Source organism: Arvicola amphibius, chromosome 7 (assembly GCF_903992535.2).
Source record: "Arvicola amphibius chromosome 7, mArvAmp1.2, whole genome shotgun sequence".
Lineage (NCBI taxonomy): Eukaryota > Metazoa > Chordata > Mammalia > Rodentia > Cricetidae > Arvicola > Arvicola amphibius.
The window spans coordinates 62,267,025-62,285,753 of record NC_052053.1 but is presented as its reverse complement, the minus strand read 5'-3'; the positions used below and the strand labels follow the sequence as shown (position 1 = coordinate 62,285,753).

The 18,729-nt window shown below is 46.4% G+C and overlaps 1 protein-coding gene and 1 non-coding gene across 2 annotated transcripts in view; both read left to right on the top strand.

Moving 5' to 3' along the window:
* Positions 1 to 18,729, top strand: part of Ptprn2 (protein tyrosine phosphatase receptor type N2) — a 761,869-nt gene that overhangs the window by 57,490 nt on the left and 685,650 nt on the right. Inside the window, 1 exon segment of the mRNA XM_038337154.2 lies at positions 12,116 to 12,166. Coding sequence (XP_038193082.1) covers positions 12,116 to 12,166 — 51 coding nt within the window.
* On the top strand, positions 17,410 to 17,511 carry LOC119820061. The gene has a single exon (XR_005286339.1). It is a non-coding gene; the product is annotated as a U6 spliceosomal RNA (small nuclear RNA).

The following is an 18,729-nucleotide window of genomic DNA, read 5'->3' as shown; positions in this document are numbered from 1 at the left end:
TGGCCTCTGGCTGGTTATCATGGTGACCCAAGGGACCACGGTGTGCCATTTGGGACAGACATACAGTTTCACTTTTCTTCAGTAAAACAGAAATTATAGCTGCTGTTTTCAGCAGGAGACTGACCAACTAGAGACTCACTGTGTGAGCCACTTGGGTCAGGAGAACAGATACAGTAAGTTCCCTCTGTGGATTTTCTCTTAGCATCCATGTAAACTGATGAGACAGGTAACTTTCCATCTCGGTGGGCAGTGCTGTCAACCCATTTCAGTGAAATCTGTGAGCCTCCTTGCTTTCTTAGGCCTTGGGAGTGATGTGGGAATCTGAAGGATTTGAGTGCCGTCCTCTGCTAGAGCCAGTGCTGAGCACATTAGCACACCCAGAAGTCTCTTGAGGAGACGGGGAGGAGGGTGAATAGTGTGCAGCTGTTAGTACAGTAGGACTGCAGAGGGTCAAGGATACATGTCCTCCTGGCCCTTGGTCCTGAGCGAATGTTCCCCCTTTGACTAACAATTCATTCCAAATTTCACCTACAAGTTGTGGGTGCATCTTCATTAGCTGAGTGGAATTTTTGTAAGCTGCACATCTCATGCTGGTGGGATGACCCACTGACTGCTTTTGGGAGGAAGTTCCTTGTCCCTTTGATTAGTCTCTGGTGAGACTGATCTACCCTGTCAATAGCTCCTCTGCATCCTTGCCGACTGTTTGTATTATGATCTTCACCATTTTCCTTCCTTCTGCTCCTCATTTCATCTTCTCTTAGACTATGACTGTTTCTTCTCCAGCTATAAGTAGTGTTACCTTTGCAGTGTGAAGAGAACAGGGGAGTTAAAGTGGAAGACAGGGATGGGGAGGCTCGAAAGGCTATCTTGGGAGGTGAAGCTGGAGAATGAGGGCCTGGCTCAGGCCAAATACAGGAGAAGAGGAGAGTAGACTCTGGATACACGAGGCCTTTAAGGGCTAAGAGTTTGAGAAAGTATTCACTTATTCACACCTTGTTCAGTGGCTATCCGCCGAACTTGGAGTTCTGCTGAGTGACTGTCCCTGAGGTAGGCTGAGGTAGATTGATCACTCTCTCAGAGGGAGATGCCTCTCCCCCATCACAGCATGAAACAAAATGAACTTCCTGAGTGTTGTCAAGCCTCCATTGGGTCATCCCCACTAATTTACGATATACAAATGCCATCTCTTCCACATGAAAGACGTTTTACCCATCTTTTTCTTGAAGAGAGTGTGTTCTCATAGCCATTGTGTCATGGGATGGAGCTTCGTGCTAGAGTGCTTGCCTAGCATGCACTTTGGAACTGTCAGATGTAATGGTGACATCCACGCGAAGCTCCCTGTCTCCTGCTACCTGTAGCAGTGGGACCATCCCTGGTTGGCTTTGCCACACAAACTTTCCTTCATATTATCGCCTGTCTTAACTGGGGCTGGCCCCTACTATCTCCTTCGCTTTCTCTTTAATCGCAGTGCTGCTGGGTCCTCACTCACCTGCTGATTGATGGTCCCCAGCTGACACTGTGAGTTTCTGTAGTGTGCCTTTCTGCCAATGTAGGAATCCCCCATTTGGTGAGGAGTCAGTAGCAAACAGCCCTGGACATCAAAGCTATGCTGGATTGTGAGCTGGGAAGATAGCTCAGTTGATCAAGCGCTTGCCTTATGAACACAAAGACGAGCACAAGGACTGAGTTCAATCCCAAGAAGAGATGTCAAATAAAGCCAACAAAACTAAACAAACAACAGAATCTGTGAAGCATGGTCAAGTGTGCTTGTGACGTAGTGCTGGAGAGGCAGAGGCCGAGGAATGACACCAGAGGATTTAGTCTTAGAGGCAGGATGATTTTGGGCAGGGAATGCTAGGCTCATCCCTTGAGCCCTACCATGGCATGTCTTGCACACATGCTTGCTGTGCTCAGTGGCAGGTAATTCCTTTGATTGAGCAAAAGCTGAAGCTGCTCACCGTGGCCCTTTAGCTAATAGGGAATGGGGAGTTGCAGGATGTGGGAGTATGGGGAATCTTGTGGGCATGAATGTCATGTGGGCTGTGGAAATGGAATTTCCTCCTCTGTGTAGGAATGGGTTGGTCTGTCCCAGTGGCTGCCTGACCTTTGTATAGAGAAGTGTGGTAGGAAGTAAACACAGTCCCCACAGGCCTCTCAACCCTGCCAAGGAGCGACCAGGCCAAGGACCCACCAGGTTGGTTCTAGGAGTGGCCTCCTCCTCTTTTGAAATTTCAATCACAAATTTTGTGTGAGTCTTGTGTGGAAAGAGCTGGTATTCTGACTCACAAGCATGACGATGTCTGAGCTCACTGTGACAGGGGAAGCTGGGTTTCTGGGCTTTAAATATCATCTTTCATAGCTCTTCAAGAATAGGAGCTTTTGATATAGATTCATACCCACCTCCGTCCCTGCCTGGAGGTCTAGCCTGATTTAAGGCATCCTTATTTTAATAGGAACATTTGTAAATGTGTGGGTGTGAGCATTCTGAGGACACTGTGGTCCTAGTAGCCTGAACCTCTTACTCTGATAATGCTGAGATTAGGAGTGCTAACACCTAGGCAGCAGTCCCTGCTTGAGGCTTGGCTGGACCACTGCCCTTAGCTCCTGTGGGCATCACAACTCATTCTTTTCAAGAAGATGACAGAAGGTGTGGGTGTTCACAGCAGATGCAGGGCTGGCATGGGGTCCAGGTCACCCCCTTCCTGGCTAGAGCAATGAAGTAAGGTGATTTTAATCTTCACATCTTTATTCTTTTTCTTTCTATGTTTTGTAGCTCCCAGAATAGAAATTTCTTAGTACCATCCCTGGAATCCTCAGCTTTTCTACTCTGAAGAAAAGGGGTGGTCTTGATGGGCATTAAGAATTGCTACTGACTGTGTCTGTGTTAAAGGTCTTCTGCAGATGTTAGTAGGGAGTTTTCCAGGCTTGAGCATAGTCACTGTATCATCATCATCATCATCATCATCATCATCATCATCATCATCATCACCACCACCATCATCATCATCATCATTTCAAAACTTTAGAGTGACACATAGCAGTCCCACATGCTAACTTACTGTGACGGATGACAGAGGTGTAGTGATGCACACTGTAGTCTCTGAGTACAGAGATCACTGAGTACCACCAGAGTCACCGCAGCAGGGGCTGGTAGGGCTTACCTGCATTCCGTCTGTCAGATTGTAAGTCTGTGTGTGTTCCTCACAAAAGGCTGAGCAGTATTGTCACATATGACCCAGGAATGATAGCGCCTCCCATCCCTCATTTGAGCAGAGGGAGGATAGGATTTTCTTTTTTTTTTTTCTTTTTTTTTTTTTTTGTTTTTTTCGAGACAGGGTTTCTCTGTAGCTTTTTTAGAGCCTGTCCTGGAACTAGCTCTTGTAGACTGGCCTCGAACTCACAGAGATCCGCCTGCCTCTGCCTCCCGAGTGCTGGGATTAAAGGCGTGCGCCACCACTGCCCGGCAGCATAGGATTTTCTAACAGACCAAGGACAGACAGCATTTCAGTGATGCTACCCCTGACAAAGGAGATGCTCTCCTCTTCTTCCTTCTTTTCCTCCTTTTCTCCATCCTCCTCTTCTTTTCTTCATGGGGTTTCATGTAACCCAGTTTGGCCTCAAACTCATCAGGTTGCCTGTCGGGGTCCCACGATATACTATCATACTCCAGCCTCAATGGGGTTCTTACATTCTAAGGTAGGGGCATGAGGATTAGAAATTTTAGGCAGCAGGAACAGAAATATGAAAGAAAAGGAACAGAGATACAGAATAGGACTGTGAGGGTAATTCAGTGGATACTGAATTCACCCATGTTTATTTTCCATATGCTCTTATACCCCAATCCAAAAAGGGGAGACGGCAAGAGACTGCTTTAACATGATACAAAGAACAAACAGAGTAATTACCTCTTCAATACCTGGAGCATCACGTAGCTATACCCTGAGTTAAGCATTCTGTTGTTTAGGCAGGGCATACAAGACAACATCTTAGGCCAAGCATCCTGTAGCCACTCCCTGGGTCTAACCTCGTGTCATATCCCTGAAGGAAGAGGAATAGGCCTGAACTCTCTGTGTTCAATTCTGTGGGTCCCAATTCTGTGGGTCCCCACAGTAGCCAAGGGTGACCAGGTATTTATGATCCTCCTGCTGCCAACTCCCAGGTGCATGGATTACAGGCATGTGCCACTACCTGCCCACTTTTATGTGGTACTGGAAATTGAGCCCAGGGCTTCACTTAGACAAGCACTCTACAAATTGAGCTATATCCTCAGCCTAAAATGTTCCTAATGGGTGTCTGACTGAAGCCCTGATCTCTTGGAGCTAAGCCCCAGGAACTAGCATTCATTAACAGACACCAGCATGCTGAGTGAGTCAGGGTATATGGGTTTCTTTGTGCTCGTTCATGCTGTCAAATGCTTTTATTGGATGGATTCCACAGGCTTCTGTGAATGTTTAACTCATAATTCAGAATGTCTTGTGTGTCTTAGTTACTTTTCTATTTCTTTGATAAAACACCATGGCCTAGATAATGTGTTTAACTGGCTTATAGTTTCAGGGTTTAGAGTCCATGGATCAAAAGCATGATGTCAGGAGCAGTTGAGAGAGTCACAGCTTGAGAGAGAGAGAATTGGGATGGTTGGAGGCTTTTGAAATCTCAAAGCCCACCTCCAGTGGTATACCTCCAACAAGGCCATGCCTCTTAATCCTTCCCAAACAGTTCCAAACTGGAAACCAAATAGTCAAACATATGTGCCTGTGGAGGTCATTCTCACTCAATCTATCACAATGTGACTGTCAGGAATAATACCCTTAGCTATGGCCTCTATCTCCTTTCACAGAAGCTCCCTCCCTCCTCTTACTAGCCTGGGTCAGTCTGAAACCATATCAGCTCCTAGCTTCTGGAATTTAGAGGGTTTGCTCCCTCAAATGGAAAACTCTTTGTTGAAATGGAAGAGGCATAACTGAACATGGTCCGGTCAGGGATCCTGCTGCCTGGGACTCTGAGGCCCAGGAGTTGTGCTGCCCTCAGGGAGGTCCTGGGACCTGACTGATGGAGGACCACTAAGTTTCTGATGATCCTTAACTAGACCTCCCCTTTCCATGTGTATCTAACAGCAAAGGGGTTTTGGAGAGAAAGAACGACTGTTGCCAAGGTCACAAGCCCACACAGTGCAGACACAGGGGCTTTGGCTGCCTGCCATGGAGCCTCTTTGTTACCTGAGAGGTGACTTCCTTATGAGTCCTATCACCCATTCAGTCTGTGTCCTGAATCCCCAGGCTGTGAGCACCAGATGACAAGAACATTCTCACCCGGAGCAGTTCTCTGCCGGAGCACATAGCACTGAATCCTATATGTAAGCAGGCAGGTGTGCTTGGTTCTGGAGAAGCTAGGAAGAACTGACAGGGTTTGGGAGAGAATAAGAATACAGAACAGGGTGAAGCTGAGGATGTCCATTTATATAGGAAGCCAGTAGAGCGGTTAAAGGATTTATGAACTGACTGTGCATTCGGAGTGATTGGGCATTGGTGGATCCATCGTGGAGTGATCCCACAGTAGTGACATACCATCATGGAAGAGGAGCCCTGAAGCTCAGGGCCCAGTTTATGGAATAGCTTGGAATGCAGAATTCTGTGAGACAGGCCTTTTCTTTGTGGGCTGACTTTCTGAATAGCTCAAGGCTCAGTTCAGATCTTTTTATGTAGGGTGCACATTGACATAGTTTTTAGATGGCTTCTGTGTAGATGCCTGAGAGCCAGGAAAACATCTTCAGAAAATGTAGAGTAGTCCAGGTTAATGAGAATAAACAAAACACACTCCAGATTGACATCAAACACCAAAAGATCAGGCAGACCAACCTCCAATCCAGAGATGGATGCCTGATGTGGGGTCTCTTGAATCAGAGCCGATGGGCTCTAGCCCTTGGGTGGACTTATCATTTTTTGTGTTTCTTCAGAGTCAGCTTTCAGCAGCGCTTTACTGCATTGAGAATAATCTGAATTGAGAATAGGCTCAGTTAAGTGGCTGAGAGACAGGTTTAACCTTACCACGTGCCTGTCTGCTAATGGATTCTGGCACCTTCACAGATTCTGGCCCATGATGCTCCTGCCAGGTGAGGGGCAGCTCAAAGAGGACCAAGTTGCAGAGAGGGAGGAGGGACTGCCATGGAGGAGTCCGGAGAGGAAACGCTGATAGAAAATGGATGCATGAGAGTACTTTGTTATGTGTGCATAGTTGCCATTGGGAAACAGTACTACACTCATTAACTCATGCTACGTGATCCACACACCAGATGGGGTTTGTTAAGTTTTATTTGGCTACAATACTAAATGATTTCAAAGAATTATCAGTTCCCACTTATGAAAATTTGGTAAGAGCACTCTTGGACTCTAAGAATCCCCAGCTGCTCTGTAGGAGACCCAGGACCATCCATTCTCCTCACATGACATGTCTGAATGGGAAGGTATTTTACTATCTTGCCAAGAGAATTCAGTTTTACATCCATATATTTCTAATGCTCTTAGGTTAAAAAACACCTGTCACAACTGTATGTGATTGTGGGTTTGCATAAATGTCAGAGCTTTTGCCAAAATAATGAGCAGAGAGATAGTTAATTCGGCCCCCTCTCCACAAGCAGCTGGGCAGTTGAGTGCATACTGGTAAGTGCTGCTCATGGACGAAGACCACATGGTTGAGGCTACACAAGTAGTCATGGCCAGATATCCTGTCAACCAGGGAGGTTGTGACTTTTTATTTGCTTCTTTGCCATAAAAAGGTAGAACTTTCTTAGAAGTTAGGATGGGAAAACGACACTGGTCTAGAAGAAATAGGCCAATTTTGCTTTTAAAGCAACAACAGAGCCGGGCGGTGGTGGCGTATACCTTTAATCCCAGCACTCGGGAGGCAGGGGCAGGCGGATCTCTGTGAGTTCAAGGCCAGCCTGGTCTACAGCGTGAGTGCCAGGACAGGCTCCAAAGCTACAGAGAAACCCTGTCTCGAACCCCCCCCACCAAAAAACCAAAAAAAAAAAAAACCCAAACCAAAAAACCCCCAAAACCCAGAAAGGTACCAGAGAGATGACTAAGGATGGTTGTGCATTCTGAGAAAACAAAGGTAATTAGAATTAAAGCTAAAAAGATCAGTACACATATGTGCACATGCATAGATCAGTACACATATGTGCACATGTGCACATGTATGTTTGTACATACATGAATATACACATGGATTAGTGCACACATAGGTGCGTGCATGTTTGTGTACATGTGTGGATTCACATAGACATGCATGTGTGTGTGAGTATAATGTGTATTATATGTATGACTTTTTATGTATATGTGTGTGTATACATAAATGTATTTCCATGTATGTGTGAATATGTGTATGTATGTGCATATGCATGTGGATGTACATATAAGAGTGTGAACAAATATGTTTATGTGAATGTTCACGTGTGAGTGTCCATGAATGCATACATTGCTTATTTAAGTGTGCATGTGTGTACATATATATGAATGTGCATGTGGTTGTGCACCCATATGTACACATGTATAGTCACATGCATGCATCCATATGGTGTGTGCTGAAGTATAGGAGCCTAGTGGACAAGGAAGAATTCTCTGAGCTCCATGCCCTGCTCTAGGGTAGTCAGCTGAGGGAGCCATTTGAGAATTTTTGAAATATCACATATTTTCATGGAAGAGTGGACATGTTAATACTAAGGAGTTACAGGTGTGTGTGTGTGTGTGTGTGTGTGTGTGTGAAATGCAGGGTACCACATTGTGAAGATGACTCATATGGGTGTTCTCTGTGGATCAGCTGCTTGCCTCAGGCTGACATTTGACTTTAGGTGTAGATCATTTGTGAGCTGCTGGTTGGTGGGCTGTTTTCATCTGAGGGCCTGCCTCTGCCTCTGGCCACAGTGTCCGTGGACACGGCTGAGTGGAACACACTGGAGCAGCTAAGTCTCAGACTCCAGGGCGGGACATCAGCCTCTACTGTGACATTCCTTATCTCTGGATGACCTGCCATGATAATCAATGTTATTAGGTGTCTGGTATTTACAATGAAATATATTTTCATTGATTTTAGAGCATATAGCAATGCACATTAATTAGCAGGTAGTTAGCACTCTGTGACTTGTGACTTGAGATAAGTGTCCTCTGAGCCTCTGGGAATGCCTCGTTGAACTCTTGCTCTTCCATTTCCTTCCAGCAAATCTTCCTGAGGCACAAGCTCTTAAGGCTCCTTCAATGACTCTAGCTGGGCATATGCTAGGGCTAGGCTGCCTTGTGTAGCTGAATCTTACAGAAACATGTCATGCCCATTTTGTTCCATCAGTTCTAATTGTCTGGTGTGATTCAGACAGATACAGGAAGCCTATGCTTTTTCTAGAGTCTTCTGGCATCTGCCATATCACGTGACATAGAACTCTGTGGGGAAGCCCTTAACTGAGCTGTGTGTCTGCACTTATGCCTGCCACCCTGCTTTTGTCTCAGTCTTCCCGTAGACACTTGGTGGTGCTCAGCAGAGTTGCATACCAATGGCCACAGCCAGGGCATGGAATAGTGTTGCATACCCACAGCCATTGTCAGGGTGTGGAACAGTGCCGTATGCCCACAGCCACGGCTACAGTCAGGGTGTGGAACAGTGCTGTATGCCCACGGCCATGGAGTGAAACAGTGACATACGCCCAATGGCCATGGCGTGGAACAGTATTGTATGCCCACGGCCACGGCCACCGTCAGGGTGTGGAACAGTGCTGTATGCCCATGGTCAGGGTGTGGAACAGTGCTGTAAGCCCACGGCCATGGCGTGGAACAGTGCCATATGCCCATGGCCATGGTGTGGAACAGTGCTGTATGCCAACTGCTGGAACCAGGGTGTGGAGCAGTGGCACATGACTACCCCAGCCTGTCTTCTAGCTTAAGGTGCCCTTGCACTTCTGTACTCTGGGAGGAGAGAGGTATCAATCAGACTGATGGGAGCCTCCCACAGTTCATTTCTGCTGACGTCACTGAGGGGGAAATTGGCAGTCAGATAGGAGCAGTTCAGAAACTGACAAACCTGGCCTTAATTTTACTGTTTATAGTGCTGAGATCAGAGAAGCCACTTGACCACAGTAGGGCATGGCATTTGTGTGAGTCAACATGATGCCTACGCCTATAGCTCTGAGATGTCACCTGCTATGCCCCAGTATCCTTAAAAGGCTTGTAGCCACAGCTGCCCTTCCTTAAAATACCGCTTGAATTCAGTGCTTGTGGATGAGGGGATGGCCTTGGGTCTCATGAGGCTGTAGGTCATTGGGAGTGGAGGTACAGGGCTTCTTCAGGGCTAAAGTATGTGACATGAATATGCTAAAAATGTGCTTTACAGGTGAAAATACAGTTTTCCATAAGATTATGTCATGATTTTGAAGAAACGGCATCTCTTAGGGTAGAGGCTGCTACGGTTGAGCTTGCTAGTCTCAAGTGCACATGGAGTAGGATGAATAAGGGACTGTGTGGAGTCAGCTCCCCTGCGTGTGACCCAGAGTCCTCTTAAGACAAGTAACCTAAGCAAAGGACCCTGCTAGCCAATGACTTTCTCCTCTGGCAGGTCAATGGAACGACCCTAAGGATGAAAGGAGGCACTGGCCCGTGGGAATTGCAGGTCTATGTGTCCTTTGTGAGCCTGGTTCTCTGTCTTGCTCCACCTAGGCTCGCTAAGTGCCGTTGGTTCCTGCAGCTATAAGTAATTGTACCAACTCTTGTGTGAAGGAGTTAATGGTTCAGTCATTTTGAAATTAATAATTTTCTCACAGTTTATCAGTTTTCTTGCACTCATTTACTTGCTTAGACATAAGGGCAGCCATGGAAGAATGGACAGAAGATGCAAAGAAGACCCCAAGAACCTCACTCCTGAGAGGATGATGCACCCTTTAGTTGATAATCATTGCACACTGTGGCAGGTCCCATGTGGTATCTGAACAGACTCACTGGCCTGGCCTGTGTGGAGGATACCATGGGGGACTTTTGAATGGGTGTTGGTAGATGCATAGGAGTTTGGCCACTAGAGAAACAGCCATGAAGGCATTAGGCTTTGTTGTTAAAAGTTAAGTATGTCAGAGCACACCAGCTTTTGTGGGCTCCTATCACTGCACTGGTACAGGTGTGAATATAGAGTTGTATCCCTAAGAGGGGGCACTCATCTGAGTATAGATAGAGGCCTCTCTCATGCCCCACCCCTGACCCTGTCCATGTCCATCACTTCTCTGTGTTCAAGGTGGCTTGGCACACTGTAAGATAGCAGCCAATGCCTACTCCCTGCTGGGTGAGTACATTTACCATTGGCTCACCGTCCTGTTTCATGAGGGGTTATCAAGGTCTCTTTCAGCTACAGGGAGAGGCTAGCCACCTTTGTGTGTTCTCTTTGGGTGCAGGTCCCTTCTGTCACTCTTCATGTCTTCTGTTTCCCTTCACCTACTTGTTCTTTCCTCTTTTGTCATTGCCCATGGTGGCCACTAACATTGTAGAAGCCTCCCTATAGCATGTAGCACACAGCCAGTCTCCCTAGATATGGGGTCAGATACCAGCATCCATCCCTGTGTGCATAGCTGTAGAGCATGGGGTCAGATGTCAGCATTCATCCCTGTGTGCACAGCTGTAGAGAGAGCATGGGGGCAGATGCCAGCATCCATCCCTGTAGCACAGCTGTAGAGAGCATGGGTCAGATGCCAGTATCCATCTCTGTGTGCACAGCTGTAGAGAGATCATGAGGTCAGATGCCAGCATCCATCCCTGTGTGCACAGCTGTAGAGAGATCATGGGGTCAGATGCCAGCATCCATCCCTTTGTGCACAGCTGTAGAGATGGGATCAGATGTCAGCATCCATCCCTGTGTGCACAGCTGTAGATCATGAGGTCCGATGCCACCATCCATCCCTGTGTGCATAGCTGTAGAGCATGGGGTCAGATGTCAGCATCCATCCCTGTGTGCACAGCTGTAGAGAGAGCATGGGGTCAGATGCCAGCATCCATCCCTGTGTGCACAGCTGTAGAGAGATCATGAGGTCCTATGCCAGCATCCATTCCTGTGTGCACAGCTGTAGAGAGATCATGGAGTCCGATGCCAGCATCCATCCCTGTGTGCACAGCTGTAGAGAGCATGGGTCAGATGCCAGCATTCATCCCTGTGTGCACAGCTGTAGAGATGGGATCAGATGTCAGCATTCATCCCTGTGTGCATAGCTGTAGATCATGAGGTCCGATGCCACCATCCATCCCTGTGTGCATAGCTGTAGAGCATGGGGTCAGATGTCAGCATCCATCCCTGTGTGCACAGCTGTAGAGAGAGCATGGGGTCAGATGCCAGCATCCATCCCTGTGTGCACAGCCGTAGAGCATGGGGCGATTGTTAGCATCTATCCCTGTGTGCACAGCTGTGGAGAGAGCATGGGGCAATTGTTAGCATCTATCCCTGTGTGCACAGCTGTAGAGCATGGGGTCAGATGCCAGCATCCATCCCTGTGAGCACAGTTGTAGAGCATGGGGGTAGATGCCAGCATCCATCCCTGTGTGCACAGCTGTGGAGAGAGCATGGGGCAATTGTTAGCATCTATCCCTGTGTGCACAGCTGTAGAGCATGGGGTCAGATGCCAGCATCCATCCCTGTGAGCACAGCTGTAGAGAGCATGGGGTCAGATGCCAGCATCCATCCCTGTGAGCACAGCTGTAGAGCATGAGGGTAGATGTAGGTGAGCATCCATCGTTGTGTGCACATATGTCTGGTCCATTTCTGTTGTGTAATGCTGCTAGCTGTGAGCTCAGTCTCAAGCCCCTGGGACTTCCTTGGGTGGTCAGCTCAGCAATGCTGTGCGGCTAAGGGAGGGGCACATCTGCATAGATGATCATGCCAAGGATGTGGGCTCTCTCTGATGTGGCCTTGAAGGCACAGGGCATGCCAAGCATCCTCCTGATGAAGAGTTTGGTCAGATCATTCAGAGATCCATTATAATAGCTTCAGAATAAGCTAGCACCATCATGATGAAGTAGACCCAAGCAACCTGCATGGGGGTCTGAAAGCCTCAAGAGCCCTTGGTTTCTCTGTTACTGACTCCTCTTCTGTCTTTCTTATCTAGGCTGCTTGTTTGAGGATGGCCTGTGTGGATCATCGGAGGCCTGTGTGAACGGTGAGTGTGGGTTCGTGGGGGCACTGCCGAAGTTCTGATCGCTGCCTTCTGCTGTGAGTAGGAGTGGGGCCTCCAGCCTAGGGGGTGTGTATGCTGACGAGGGCAGCAGAATTGTTTGTCTTTGGGTGTTATCAATAGAGAGAGATCTTACACACAGATGTGTGTCTCAGAGCCATTGCCTCTACTCCCCGAGTTTACCGCTGTTCTCTAGAAGCTCAGTAGCAGGAGGCAGGGGCATGGCTGATGATGGACTCTGGTGTAGGGAAGAGAGGCTGAGCGTGAGTTCAGTGTGCTGGCTTTCCTCAGCACTAGCCCTACTTGCCCCGCACACCCAGCCTGTGCTTGATGAATGAACATTTTCTGTGTTCATGTCTTGAGGCTGATCTCACAGGAAATCCTTCCTAAAGCCAGCTCCTGGAAGGGTTGGCTGCGTGGCTGTCAGCAGGGAAGGAAGTGGCCAAGGACTTCTCAGATAAAGGAAATTACTTTGTGTCTTGTTTGGTGGGTGACCAGTTCTTGGAAGTTCACTGTTTGAACTACAGGAGGGGTGGACATTATGCTTGAAGGTCACAGTTGTGTGTTACAGAGTGTGGCTGGGTATACAGTGGCCCCTAGAAACCCCAGGCAGGCTGGAGAGGTAGGCACACCATGCCTTTCCTCTAAGCTTACTGCCTGTGGGGAAGGGAAGTGTCCTGCTGCTGCTGCTGCTGCTGCTGCTGCTGCTGCTGCGTCTGAGCTGGCACGGGTGCTCTTCTATGACCCTGCCTAGCCATAGGTGTCTATTGGCAGCAGAGAAGTCACCAGCCTTGGGGACAGGGACAGGGCTAGGGCTGGCCCGCCCTTGAGTGCAGGAGCCAAGCTTTGTTTGTGTTGAAACACTAAACCAAGTGTTTGTCGTTTGGTTGGACAGAGGATCAGCCCTGTGGCCTTGATCAGGAATCTCAGGGTGGGGGAGAACTGTCTGTGTGTCTGAGAAGGCAGCAAGAGCCAGCAGGAAAGGGCAGCATTGGCCCTTGGAAGGAAGGAGAGCAGGATGCCAACTGTCCCCAGCCCTGCTTTGTATTTGCTTTCTGGGGGAATGTGACGCCAGGCCAGGCCAGGCCAGGCCAGGTGTGGATCCTGCCAACAATGTGGCCAACCATCTGGCACGACTCCAGACTCCTTGCATTGTACTTTGTGTTGCTTTATTTTATTTTATTTTTTTGGAGAAATCATTAAGTATACTATCTTAAAAATATTTTATCAGTCTGAACCCACCAAGCTCTGATCAAAAAGGACACAAAATGTGTGTGTGTGTGCGTGTGCACACACACATATGTTTAGTGTAACCAGAGACACAGTACCATCAAAATGACAGACACAACTGTTACCCTTCCCTCGGCAGAAAGCAAGTCTGGAAGGGAACTACATTCATTCTTCAGTTTATTTTCTTCCCTAACTCCAGCTCGACTTCCCAACCCTCAGTGATAGGCACTTTATTAAGATAATAGCTTTCCATTCTTTGGGAAAGAAAAGCAATTTAAATGTAAATATAGTTGTTCAGGTCTTGATGTAAGGGAACAGACAGTATTTGGCACTGTTTTCTAGTGCAGTTAGGTCTAGGAAAGGGCAAGGCAGGCCGTTCAAGGGCTGCAAGCCTGGGTGTTTGCTGTGGCTGACTGGAGACAAGAAACATAACATCCTGTTGCTGCTGGCCTGGTTTACTGTTGTCATGGTGACTGTGTAGTTCAGCCTGCCAGCTGGTGGAACAGAGAGGTGTGACCTGGATCGGTGAAGATGGACAGGTGGCCATGGGGCAGGGTGTGGCATGGAGTCCAGGGTGCTTGCATTCACACACGGGATCTCTTTCATTCTCTCCTTTTCTTGGGATAGAGGCAGACATGTATAATCTTATTAGCTAATTTGTGCTTTTTAGACACTTATAGTCCTTTACAACAAAACCAAAAGATTGAAGTGCTTGGATGGAATGAGGTAATTTATAAAGATTACCAAAAGCTAAACATAGTCAATTTACACCTGTTATTAAAAAAAAAAGCAAAGGAAATAAAAGGGCTAGGGGTTTATCTCAGTTGTAGAGACCTACTTTGTATTACAAGGCCCTGGTTTGATCTTCAGTATTGTAAAAAAAGAAAAACGCACCTGCTCAGAACAACAACAAAACAAACAACATTAGCAGGAATCTGGGAAAGGGGAGGGAGTATGAAATGGTCCTGCGCCATGGGAAGAGTATGGCTGCTCATTGTGTCAAGTATGGGTATGACTCAGCGATCCTGCTTGTGGGCTTATGCCCACTGACAGCAGAGCTCTGAAGAATACATACACACCTGTGGGCACCACGGCACTGTCCATTTTATCCCCACATGGAGAGAGGCAGAGTTTCTCCCTCAGTGGGTGGAGAAAGAGAACCTGGTCCTGTACACCGTAGGGCATCACTGACATAGGGACACTTTGCTCTGTAAAATAAGCCAGCCGCAGGAAAAGACAAATGCCATATGGTTTTACCTTCACTGGCTCCTACAGCAACAGATTCAAAGACAGACAGCTGGGTGTTGGGAGGTGGTATCTGGAGATGAGGGTTGGGGAGTTTTAATTGGTGAGGGGCTTCAGTTTAGGAGATGAGAAAGTTCTAGAGGTGGTGTGTGTTGATGACTACACAGCATGGTGTTCTTCATGCCACTGAGCTACACGCCTGAAAATGGCTGGGGTGGCAGACTTCACTGCAGGAGTATATGATTACCATTGGGCGTGTTAGTTTTTTATTGCTTTGGCAAAATAATAGGAAACGAAACTTAAAAGGAAGGAAATGTTATTTTGCCTTGTGGTTTTAGGCTATGGAAGTGGTTCTCAACCTGTGGGTCACAACTCCTTTGACAAGGCTGTATCTCCAAAAATATTTGCATTACAATTCATAACAGTAGCAAAATTGCAGTTATGAATCAGCAATGAAAATAATGTTATGGTTGGGGTCACCACAACATGAGGAACTCAATTAAAAAAGAGCTGCAGCAGGGGAAAGGTTGAGAACCACTGCTCCATGGTCAGCTGTGTTGAAAGGAAGCGGCGGGCTGTATCCCGCCACCCGGCTAGCTTTACCCAAAATAATTACACAGAAACTGTATTCTTTTAAAACACTGCCTAGCCCATAGTTTCAGCCTCTTATTGGCTAATTCTCATATCTTGCTTTAACCCATATTTAGTAATTTATATAGTACCACGAGGGGTGCCTTACCAGGAGAGATCTTAACCTGCGTCCATCTTGGAGAGAAGCATGGCGGCTCACTATGGCGACTGCCTGAAGCGTCTCCCCAACACTGCTTCCTTTTTCCCACAATTCTGTTCTGTCTATTCCGCCTACCTAATTTTCTGTCTCTTAAAGGGCCAAGGCAGTTTTCTTTATTAATAATGAAAGTAACACATAGATACTCCTCCATCACAGCTGTCTCTACTCCTTTTGATACAGGAGGACAGAACAGGAAGATCAAGAAGGCACAAAATAGTAGAGCTGTCACCTCACGACAGAGGGGAAGCTGAGGGACAGGATGAGAGCTGGGGACAAGGTGTACACTTCAAAAACTTCCTTTTTCCTCTCACTAAGCCCCACATTTCCATTTCTACCACCTCTCAATAGTACCATAAAATTATGAATACATACACTGACCAACCCATTGACTAGGTCAGAGTACTCAGGATCCAAACATTTTTTAGTGGGAACAGGCCTAAACATATAGGTGTTTTGGGTGACACTTCTTACCACAGCTACAATATCCCACAATCAAAAAAGCATTAAAAATGTTAACTCTAAAACAGTATTTGGTCATTAGAGAAAAAGCTGTAAGTGTTCTGAGAATTTTGTCATCCTGGTATGGGCTGAAGAAAATAGAGTTTAGAATAGTCACATGGGATTTCTGTGTGTGAGAAAAATCTGCTTCAAAAGATTTGGAATTAGATTTTCTTCCAGAACTAGTAACCCTGAATGTCAAAAGCTAGACAATAAGTCCTAAAAAAGTAATCCCACGAATGAGAAAGAACTAAAGCAAATTTGCAAAGATTTAAAATAATGCTTATGTTACACCACTGGGTCAGTGCTTCATGGAGGTGTCTCTCTAGGCTCCACAAGTCCCAACCTGTAATCTGACTCACAAGATAGACATTCTAAGGAAGTAATTCACAACCCGAACTATTAAAGGACGCTTCCAGCACAGATAACCCTTTGCAGTGATAACTATATGCATTCTAGACGCAGCAGATGTTTCATCAATATTGAAATAAGAATGCTTTAAAAAGTTTATTGTTTATTTACATGTACTTGCATGTAAGTCTGTGCAATACATATATGTGGTGCTCACAGAAGCCTGCAGGGGGCATTAGATCCCCTAGGACTTGAATTACAGATAGTAAGAGCCACCATGTGGGTGCTTGGAACCAAAATTGGTCCTCTGGAAGAGCAGTCAGTGCTTTTAAGGGCTTGGCCACCTCTCCAGCCCTAGGGAGTGCTTTTATGATTGTGTTGTTAGCTACTTCTCTTGTTGCTCTACCCAAACACACTACTAGAAGCAATTTTGGCGAGAAACTGTTTACTGTGTATGGCTTACAATTTAAAATAGAGCCCATTATGGTGGGGAAGGTGTGGCACCAGGAGCATGAAGTGGCTGCTCCCTGTTCCAAGGTATGGAGCTGCCTGAAGTTAGGTAACTTCCACCTTAGTTAACTTAATCTAAAAACTTCATTATAGACATTACAAACAGGCCCAGAGGTCTGCTCTTTGGTTCATCAAACCTGATTAAGTTGGCAGGCAGTATTAACCATGCACTTCTGTTTTATTCATGAAAGGGAGCATGGAGACCGTTAAAAGCACCGAGTTGTGAGAGGAGAACCCATTTGCTATGGGGACGGCTATGCAGATGGAAATGGAAGGGCTCAAAGGCATGTACCAAGCTATGGCTCCTTATCTGTGCAGTCACTTTACTTTCCTTATATTTTTCTGTTTTTCAAATGTTTTCTTATAAACATCTTTATTGATATGACATTTAAAATTCTAAGAAGGGCAATTGTGATAAAATTATTATGTTAACAGGTGCATAGATGGGACCCATTCAGTGATCTTTGAGCCTGCTAGCTTTTAACAACTTAATACCTGAGTATTTAAAATAAAACAAAAGTTAATAATATGTGGTTCTACTCTATGGGTCAGTACCTGACCAATGGGCACTTCCTTCTCAATAGCTGGGCACTTAAATAGCCCTGTGCTCACGTTGGCAGCACACATACTAAAGTTGGAACAGTACAGAGAAGATTAGCATGGCTCCTGTGCTAACATGTAAATTCATGAAGCATTCCATATTTTAAAAAGAACAGGAAATAGCCGCCTCCTCCTAGTGGTCCTGTGCCACACAGGTGCTGGAAGTGCTGGCTTGCCAGGCGTTGCAAACTTTGGAAAATTCCGCCGGAAGATCACATTGACTGTGGGGTCATTTGTATCCTGCTCTCAGCAATCAGGGAGGGCCCTCTGCTGAAGGGATTTAATGAAGGAAGAGGAGAAAGGCTGAGTGAGTCATCTTGGGAGTGTGACAGGAGAGTGGGACCTAGAAAAGCTTCATCAAGATTAATGCACCTGTGCAAGAGTAAGAAGTCAGCTAGCAGGGAAACACTGGAAACCCTTCTCGACCCTTGCATCATCTGACAAACAGAGCATATGCTGAATAGAACCCTGGAAATTCAAACAGGATGGAGGGGGGGCTATAGAAGAGAATGTACTGCATGGCTGTGATCTTTAAGGGCTCACTAGTCTGCTTCCAATCTTTAGGTGCTCTTTTTCTTTCTGAGTAAGCTATTTCTATTCCAGGGCTAACTGACAGGGGATGCTCTCCCCATCTCCCCTGCTGGCTGCTGCAGAATTTCTACCTCAACTCTGCTGTGTTTTCTCTCAAACTCTAATAAAATTGTTCATGAACTTCCTTCTGAGTTCATTCCTTTTTTATTGAGCTCTACATTTTTTCTCTGCTCCCCTCCCTGCCTCTCCCCTCCCTGCCTCTCCCCTTCCTTCAACCTTCCCCCAAGGTCCACATGCTCCCAATTTACTCAGGAGATCTTGTCTTTTTCTACTTCCCATGTATATTAGATCTATGTATGTCTCTCTTAGGGTCCTCATTGTTGTCTAAGTTCTCTGGGATTGTGATTTGTGGGCTGGTTTTCTTTGCTTTATGTTTAAAAACCACTTATGAGTGAGTACATGTGATAATTGTCTTTCTGTGTCTGAGTTACCTCACTCAAAATGATGTTTTCTAGTTCCATTCATTTGCTTGCAAAATTCAAGATGTCATTATTTTTGTCTGATGTGTAGTACTCCATTGTGTAAATGTACCACATTTTCCTTATCTATTCTTCGGTTGTTTCCAGGTTCTGGCTATGACAAACAATGCTGCTATGAACATAGTTGAGCATATGTCCTTGTGGCATGATTGAGCATCCTTTGGATATATACCCAAAAGTGATATTACTGGGTCTTGAGGAAGGTTGTTTCCTAATTTTCTGAGAAATCGCCACACTGACATCCAAAGGGGCTG